The 9,258-nt window shown below is 35.7% G+C and overlaps 2 protein-coding genes across 2 annotated transcripts; both read right to left on the reverse strand.

Annotated features, from left to right (window-relative positions):
- Positions 1 to 1,353: 1,353 nt before the first annotated feature.
- Positions 1,354 to 3,299, reverse strand: LOC130932945 (uncharacterized). The gene is made up of 2 exons (XM_057862413.1): positions 3,066 to 3,299; positions 1,354 to 2,723 (listed from the first exon to the last, which is right to left on the reverse strand). The coding sequence occupies exon 2, from the start codon at positions 2,663 to 2,665 to the stop codon at positions 1,535 to 1,537; it is 1,131 nt and encodes a 376-aa protein (XP_057718396.1). The 5' UTR covers positions 2,666 to 2,723; positions 3,066 to 3,299; the 3' UTR covers positions 1,354 to 1,534.
- A 566-nt stretch (positions 3,300 to 3,865) lies between these two features.
- On the reverse strand, positions 3,866 to 8,750 carry LOC130933099 (FACT complex subunit SPT16-like). Its single transcript, XM_057862610.1, has 3 exons — positions 8,391 to 8,750; positions 7,906 to 8,047; positions 3,866 to 7,418 (listed from the first exon to the last, which is right to left on the reverse strand). Exon 3 carries the CDS (start codon positions 7,402 to 7,404, stop codon positions 4,201 to 4,203), a length of 3,204 nt encoding a protein of 1,067 aa, XP_057718593.1. The 5' UTR covers positions 7,405 to 7,418; positions 7,906 to 8,047; positions 8,391 to 8,750; the 3' UTR covers positions 3,866 to 4,200.
- Between the last annotated feature and the right edge of the window lie 508 nt (positions 8,751 to 9,258).

Below are 9,258 nucleotides of genomic sequence, written 5' to 3' on the forward strand. Positions count from 1 at the left end.
TGCTGTACTCTCTGGTCGGATCTTTCCGCTGGCTGCGTCCTCAAAGAAGCCCGCCGCAAAGGGTTGTGAGGAACGGGCTCTACACGCAACCTTAGCCACGGTTCTCATACATTCACTATGTGTATATTTTTTCAATACTCTAAATAAGATATTAAGTACATATTAATTTGAAGAGTGATTAATTAGTTTATTTATATGCTTAACTAAGTATTGTGTTTAAATTATATTTTGTATATATAACAATTCATTAGTCAGTTAGTAATAAATTTTTATAATAAATTAGTTTTTGATCTATTTATAATGAATTAATGAATTAGTTTTTGATCTATTTATATTAAAAAATATATATATATAAAAAACACACACACAAACAATTTAATAACTAATTATTTTATAAAACTATAAATATGATATTTTTTATATAGATATTGGTATATAGATATTGTTTTCCTCCTATAAAAAAAAAGAAACAAGACATCAGTTCTCTTCTTTTTTTTTTTTTTGTCCTTTACACAAAACACGCACACTACTACCACATGGGTTCTATATCCTTCACTCCAACCCTGTGGTTCAGCTCTGCCATTTGTCCAAAAGTCTCAACTGCGCTTCTCTTCTCTTTTTTTTTTTTCTTTCGGCCATGGCTCGTCTTCGTACAAAGGATCTCAAATTTTTTTTTCTTGAACTGAAGAAAGTGAAAGTTTGAAGCAGTGCGACCCATCAAATTAAAAAGAAACCATGTTTGCCGTCTGAGGCCTACATTTTAACTTGACTTTGCTTTTTTGGATTACCAAAAACAGTTAAGGCCTGGTAAATGGTCCATGAGGTCGAATATCTGGCCCTTTTAAAAATAATGGTTGCACCAACTTAGATTGATCACATGTAAGGCTTTGGTCTACTGGTCATTATGTATACTTTACAACAAATACACCGGAATTTAAAAGATACAGTAAAAAACAGGAAAAATGTTTGTACTTAAGCCTTTGATTAATAACATTCAAAAATATTTTTACTTAAGCGGTTGAGCCTTTTTTTTTGGTGACTAGTAACATTTAACTCTTTTGTAATACCAAAAAAAGAAAATTCAACTCTCTTATCTAAACATTTAAGAAGGATCGGAAATGCTTGATGTCCTAAAGAAAAAGACCTGATGACCTAATGAAACTCAATGCAAATGATTAACCAAAAGGTTTGAGTACTTTTGGCAATGTAAAAGTTTTTATAAAGAGATTCTTATCTACTAAATGAAATTTCAGTCTATTTAAATGAATTAAATTAAACTTTTAGCAATAAAACTTGAATAATGACTATTCAACCTGAATGAAATCTAAGAAATATAAGTAAAAAGATAAAAAAAAAAAAAAGTTTTAGTACAACCAAAAGGATATAAAAAATGCATACTTAAATATTTCACTCTAAAATTTCCACTAATTAATTATCTATCAGACACTAAGAAAACTAATCCTAACAGTAAATACAGTATTTATTGACATTAGAATAACCATAATCTCTAATTCTCTAAACACTATACAGAATCTCAAAGAGATAACGTCTCCATCTCTGCTATTGGAAGATTCAGCTCCATTTGTTCCTTAGGCAGCAAGTCCACTTCTCTTATACAATTGGTAACCCCAGAAGCAATTAAAGGAAGGAATTTGCAGCAATTGAAGTCAATTCCTGGATATGAGTAGTTGCAGATTGTTCTCATAATTCCTGTATCAAAATTGTAAGAAAGAACAGTTCCTGGAATCTGCAAATATATGCTCCGTGCTTGTTCACTATAACCAATTGGTGAAATCTTGTAAGGTTCCCAATCAATGAATCTGCCATAAAAAATTTGGTACTTTGAGATAAATACTTCATGCATGATGCTTTGGACTAGTCTCCATCTAAACCTTTTGGAATCAATGCAAGCATAGTATGTTCCAAGAATATCATCTTCCTTGAGAAGATCCCAAATGTGGAAGCCATCAAAATCGGTGTAACAATAGTACACTCGACCACCCGATTTGCATAAAGAACGACGGTAAGTCATTGTTGATTGCCAAGACCAATCATCAAACAAATTTGGCAGTTCAAATAGCTCACAATGGCTACCTTTGACTTGGTACACAAGCAAATACCCTGCTATTTCCCAATGGATCGCTCCATTCGAGTAAAGAGGAGGCGTGCCAAGCTCTTGAAACTCGAATTCTGGCAAAGATGGCAAAGTCAAATGGGTGAGGTGTTTCCTACTCCAACATCCAGTGCCAGAAGAGAAGATATGCAGTTCTAGTCCGTTAGATTCGGATGAAGATCCTGCTTCAACAATCACAACCTCAAATTGGGAACCATCATAGGCTAACCCGATTCGAATGATGCGGCCAAGGGTGCTAGCCTGAGGAATCATGTGAGAGTTCTTGGTGAGGGGATTGAAGACATAATAGCAGGGTTGATCAACACTATAGCCAGACAAGAGGATCAAACCATTGCTAGAAGCAAGTGATTGCACAAAGTTTTCAGTGAAGAAGCTGAGGGAATTGTTAAGGACAGCACCATTCTCAGCATCATCCAAAAAGAGAAACTGAGATGAACCATTTTCGAACTGATAGTGGCAAACAAGACCTACGCTGCTATCACGAGAGGTTGTTCTAACACCTTGGAAATTGTTGTGCTCCATGTTCTTCATTCAGATTGGTGCTTATTCAAGACAAGAAACAATTTTTCTCCACCACGTTCTAAAACACCTGTGATTGTGAACAAACACATGAAACTTCTAATTGGAATTGACTTTGACTTGATCAATGTATTTTTTATATTGCAGGTGCATACGAAACTTCTTGTGGCCTTTTAGTGAAAAAAAAAAACTAATAAGGCACAAAAATTACAAAGAAATTACACAGAAATTAACATTAAAGTTTCCACTTTATTAGAAAAGACAATCATGACATGAAAGCAGAAAAAACAAAGCCAAAGAAAAAATGTGAACCAAATCAAATTATTAATCATAGTACAAGATGAATACTGACCATATCAGAAAAATTAGTTAGTATAACATTGAAAAATAACTTACATGGAAAAGAAAATACCTTAACAGTGTTTCCTGTGAACTGCAGTGTGAATTATGGTCGTGGATTGGATCACTTCTTCGATATAACTAAGGAGAAATGGGATTCCTGTTTTGTGACCTCAGTTAGTGGTTCAAAGGAAAAAGATGAGCATCTAACTAGTAAGTAATCTGTTTTAACTTTTAACCTTTTCTCCTCCTTACCCAACAAGTAATCTGTTTTCTTTTTTGTTTTTTTTTTTTTTCAAATGTTGACTTGTCTTGGAGGTCACTGATTGAACTTGAAAGAAAAGAAAAGAAAGAAGTAGGAGTCCTCAACTTGTCATATAACTCCACGTAAACAAAAGTGAAAAAATTTATAGGAAAAAACTACTTATGATAAAACATGGTAGTGGATTCATCGTCCAGAACATTTAGACTATTAAATGGTTCCATAACAAAATATATTTTTTAAGTTTTTTTAACAACTATTAAATAATTTTTTTTTAATTTTAATTACAAATTAATTATATATATTTTATTTAATTATAAAAACTATTTTTTATTTTATAAATTATTATTTTATTATTCATCTATTATGTTTATTAACAATCAAAATTAAAAACAATAACGAATTAGATGAATAATAAAATAATAATTTATAAAATAAAAAATATTTTTTATAATTAAATAAAATATATATAATTAATTTGTAATTAAAAATTAAAAAAAGATTATTTAGCGGTTATTAAAAAAACTTAAAAAATATATTTTATTATGAAACCATTTAATAATCCAAACGTTCTAAAACCATCGAAATCTTAAATTAGATGTCTAACACATCAGCTACTACATAGAATCTACTAATAGATTAGTACATAATAGTTGGAAAAACTTTTTGGACATCAAGATTGAAACTTATAAAGCAGTGTTTGTGCCGAATAAGAATCTTATTGCAAGTTTACTCAATCTGAATACACTATTTGATTCACCAAGCTAACACAAAACGAAATAGAAAAAGATTCTAAACCCTAGGCTTTTAAAGAAAAAGAAAGAAGCAGAAGGCTGAAAAGAATTGAGAGATTTTAAGGACATTTGATGGAGAGAGACAGGCCAGCTCCAAGCTCATGCTGCTAACTGCACTAAACCACAAGCTGGCTAAGAACAAAAACCAAATTCTATCTTAATTTGGCCCGCTTCGGCATGCTACTACTGAGACCAGCTCGTGACTTGCCAAATACTTTTGCCTTCCTTCTTTTCCGATCTTCTTCACTATCAGAGTCATTCCCTTTCTCCCTGTCCGCATTGGTTGCTTCCCTCTCAAGTTCTTCCCATGTCTTTCCCTTGTCTTCTTCAGAGTCCTCCTCCGAGTCATCCTCGTCCTCGTCATCCTCGGACTCCACAAGCGATTCACTATCGGAATCATCATCATCTGAATCAGAATCAGGCTCTATATCAGATGGCTCATAGCCTTTGTCTGACTCTGCAGAATTCTCGGATTCTGAATCCGTAGCTTCCAAATTCAGAAACTCCCAGCCGCCACCTTCAATAAAGCTCTGTGGGTCATCAGTGATTGTCTTCAGGATCTGACGCCAATTCAGATTCAGCCTGCTCTCGTAATACTTGATGTCGGTTGTGTCGAGCCATTCCTTGATGCCATCAAGAGAAGTTGAAGGGATGGAATCAATCCTGAGGACATCTCTCTTGAAGTCCTTGAAAACTATAGTCATATCAAAGTTCTTCTGCCCAAGCCCAACTCTCTCTAGATTCACAATCTCAATCTCGCTCAGCGTGACAACAAGGAAAGGGGTCTCAATCAGTTCAACAAGGCAAGCTGAAGTGGGAACGATAAATACAGACGATTTGTGAGGTACGCCGGGGAAGCCAAGTTCTCTAAGAGGTTGATCAAACTCAAGGTCAAGGCCATTGAATTGCGGTTGTCCCCAAAGATCATTTACCCGATTCACAAAAGTCTGAAACTCCACATTGATCTTATTCTTCCTGTCTCTCTCACGTTGTTCTTCTTCAAGTTCGTCAGGGTCATAGGCAGATCTCTTACTCCCTCCAACATTCTGGACCATGTCCATTACCTCAACATAAAACTGTACATCTTTGGTTTTCTTATTTCCAACCATAATATGGTTGTGAAGATGGAAGTGCAAGAGCGTAATCATTTCATTCTCTGCTGGCTGAAAAAAAGCATGCTTTATGTTAGCAAACATTACATCCACACGCTCATCTTGCCTGGTGGTAGAATAACGGAATCCATTTGCATGTGCCTCAAGTGTACCCGGTATCTTCCTTCCACGACCACCAAAAACAGGGCGGATCCAAAGGTCAGACATTCTTATCGGCTTAGACCTATTATTGGCAAGCTGCAGTTTCTCCTGAGTGACCAGGGTTGCCCTCTCGGCTCTCTCAGACTCCCTTGATACAACTTGTCTTCTGAGTGTTTTGATGGACTGCACAATCTCTCCTATGTGTCTTGGATCTTTGGAGCGAAATGAAGCCTCCTTCAAATATATAGATCCTGGGAACTTCGCTGAGTTTGCATCGTGAGGACTGAAAGGAGTCCCAGGAATGTTAAAAATAATCCGGACATAGCAATTGCGGTTAGTGTCCTGCTGGCTAGAAGCAGTTCGAATGAAAGCAACGTGAAAAGGTACCATGCTTCCATTAATAGGCAAGAGAACTGCTTCATTCTTCTGATCAATTTGAATCATCATCTCTTTTGGAGGGGGAAGGTCATTTATGTTCTTGTAGGCAACCAGGTCTGCTGAAGTCCTACCTGAGGAACGGTTCTCCCCTGTCTCACTTCCACCACCAGCAAGCCGTCTTGCAGTTTCTTCATTCTTCTGACGAGCAAGCTCTGCCTGATGCTGCCTTCGAAGTTCCTCCTTTGACACTTCATGATTGTCTGATCTAAGAGTTGTCTTAGACACAACGGGCTCTCCATCAATCCCACGGGCTCTTTTACTTGGCCTTTCCTCTTCTTCGTCCTCGTTGAATGAATAAGCCACATCCTTTAGAGCCTTTGAGCTCATCAAAGTCACAACCTCTGTCTTATCTTTGCTGATGATGACTGTGTCAGCAAGCAACAGAGAGAAGTTCTTGTTCTTAGACTTACTGCTCTCACACTGTAAATTCTGAAATCCAAGGGACACGTTGAAAACCATGCCTTCCTTTATTATCTGCTCATTTTTAGCATTAAGATTCAATCCAGACTCACGAAACTCAATGCCAATGCCTGTCCCAGCTGATTTTGTCAAATTGGAAATTAAGTCAGGAGCCTCCTTTTCCACAACAGAAACTGCAGCCTGGTAAGCGGCATTCAGCTTGTTCCCAGGCTTCAAAGAACCAATGGCAGCTTCATGGGCTTTGAGTAGAACCTCATAAGCCTTACTCTGAAGAGGCTCTGCATCAATCAAGAAGGTCCTAGCAATGTTTGAGCAGTAACTCTTATACCGGGCTCCAACAGCACATATAATTACACTTGCAGAGTTATAGTGAAGTAATTCATCATTGCTGACAGCACTAGGTCTTAGATCAAACTCCCCACCACTCTGAAAAATTGGGGGGTAACAAATATCAACATTCTCTGCCTTCAATTTACAATTGACTTTTGAGGGTTCAAGTATGACTTTTTCAGTCTCCTCCATCAATGTGGAATGACTGACTTTCTTCTCCTCGTCAATTACATTTTCAAGTTTCGAAACCACAAAGTTTTTCATCACACTAGTGGTCAGGTATGCTGCTCTCTTAATTGATATAAGCTCCTCATTACTCTTTGCAGCAAACAATGTAGAAAACCCATTGGACACATCAATCAGATGTAATTCTGTATTCTTCAATTTTTCAACCCAAGCTTCCAGAAGTTTCCCTTCAGGAGCCTCTCTTGATATGTATCCAACATTAGGAGTATCATGACCATCAGATCTAGACTGAGAACGGATGGCTCGGAATATAGCATCCATCAGAGCAGTTCCATCATCATTTTTAGGCTTGACATGCAAAACAAGATCCGCACCAACTGCCTCTCTGGCAGCTTTTTTGACAGATTCAAGAATAGAAGCTTTCTTTTGGCTGCACAAGATATGGATCTGCTTCTTCATGAAAACCATAATTGTCTCTGGGAACTCAAATCCAAGCAACCATAAGTTCAGAGCAGTGGATTTCAGGTATCGTAGATCTTCCGAAGGCGGAGGACATGCAATTGTAATTGCATCAGAAGAGCCCCACAGATCTATTTTGTGTTCATCCCAATGTGAATATAAACTCTTCAGTCTGGATTGAAATGTATTCAAATCAATAGCATATGTACTTCCTGCTGCACTGCCCTTTCCACTGGAAGGTTGTGCACTTCCATTGCGATGTTCCCCCATAGTTTGCTACCACTCTGGAAAATATAAATTCAAAAAACAGACAGTAACAAGAAAGGGAGCCAATTAGTGCCTTAGAGTCCTTGCAATTCTTCTTTAATCACCACAACCACAGGTGTGTTACCACCATTTGTCTTTAAGACAATCAAGACTTATAACCTGTATGCCATTCCCATATTTGGCTTCTCAATTCTATTGTTAGTATTGAACTACTTTTCTAATTTTCAAATTCATCCCTATTTGAGTTTCAAAACCAAATGGGGAAATTTTTCCATTCTATAAAATTAAAAAAACCATTGCAAAAGAGATATTGCATTAGTTTAAAATTTCTTTTCAGACTCCAATACACGTTACATTGTCCACAAAGGAAGGAAAAAGTAATCAAACAGGCAGTTAATGTTTGTGAAACTCACATGAAAAAAATATTCCTTAAATCTCGTGGATTGATATGGATAACAATGAAAATTTTGTTCAAAACAATGAATGGATCAGGTACAGAGTTACCTTTGAATGAATAATTATGAGAAGACTTCTATCCTGTGAATGAAAATCACCAAGCTTCCACAGCATTTCAGAATTTAAACACCAATGGATTGTAGTAACAGTCCAAAAATCACGGAATGTCTCTTTGACATGTAATGTTCACCTTCGAACAAGACAAAACTTCAGTATATCAAAGATGGGATTCAAATCCAACAATCTGATCGCCTAATGTATAATTTCAATTTATACTCTATTGCAAGCTGAGACAAATGACAATAAAGTAAAAATCTCTCAAATAGATCCTTTTTGTAACTTCGAACAAATCACAAATAGTATCCAATTCTTTGGCCAAAAGTTTTTGAATATCAAATACAATGTTAAAAAATAGAGAGGGGGGGATCTACAACTTTCTGACATGAAATCTGGGGTTTCGACTTTCATTGCTCTAAAATCAACTGGGAAAATGAAAAACCAAAATTCAACCAACAAAATGGAAAAACCAAAACCTTTTCGTTCCTTGTGCATCTGGGGTGTGTGAAAGGTCAGCTCTTTCAATCTTCAATTTGGGAATTCGAAAGCCCGAATCAGTAGCGGTCAAAACGGGAACGATTTTCCGATCGGAGTTTCAAAATTTCAATGCATATGTCATACATACACAGGGTTTTGTGGATATGCAATGTGTTTTAGAGGGAAATGGAGTATTGTGCTAACAGAACGAAAAGATTAAGGAATACATAGATGACGATAATGATCTCTTTCAGATTAGAATTGAGAAAGCAGGGTTCATCTGCTGCTGATGATCATTGTCATCACAGACACGGGAAGGATAGAAAGACAATAAAACAATATTAAAAAGAGTAAAGAAATGAAAAACATTAATTATTGAAAGCTCAACTAGGCATAAAGGGCTAAAGGCCTAAATGATAAGTTTGTAGACTAAATTTTTATTTTGGTACATGAAATCACGTCATTATTTATTTTGGTTTTCGAAAATTAAAATTATTTATATTAAATTTTTAGAATTTTTTTATTTTTTCTGACCATGACTAGACAAATAAAATATTAATATGGTATTCTCTCTACCACACAAATCAAAAATATAATTATTTTGTATACAATAAATGACGTTATTTATCCATCATCTAATATAGTAGGAGGATGTCATCTCAGTATTTGTTTGTCTAGTCATCGCCAAAAAGAGTTGAGAGACTACATTTGTGTCTAAACTTAAATCTGAAGAACTAGTATAAGTAATTTTGAATTTCAAAATCCAAAATGAATAATCGCGTGAATCTCACGTACCAAAATAAATATTTAGTCTATGTTTGTAATTAAAATTGTGTTTGGATTTAATTCATCTAAGTATAGCGAAAT

Source organism: Arachis stenosperma, chromosome 6 (genome assembly GCF_014773155.1).
Source record: "Arachis stenosperma cultivar V10309 chromosome 6, arast.V10309.gnm1.PFL2, whole genome shotgun sequence".
NCBI lineage: Eukaryota > Viridiplantae > Streptophyta > Magnoliopsida > Fabales > Fabaceae > Arachis > Arachis stenosperma.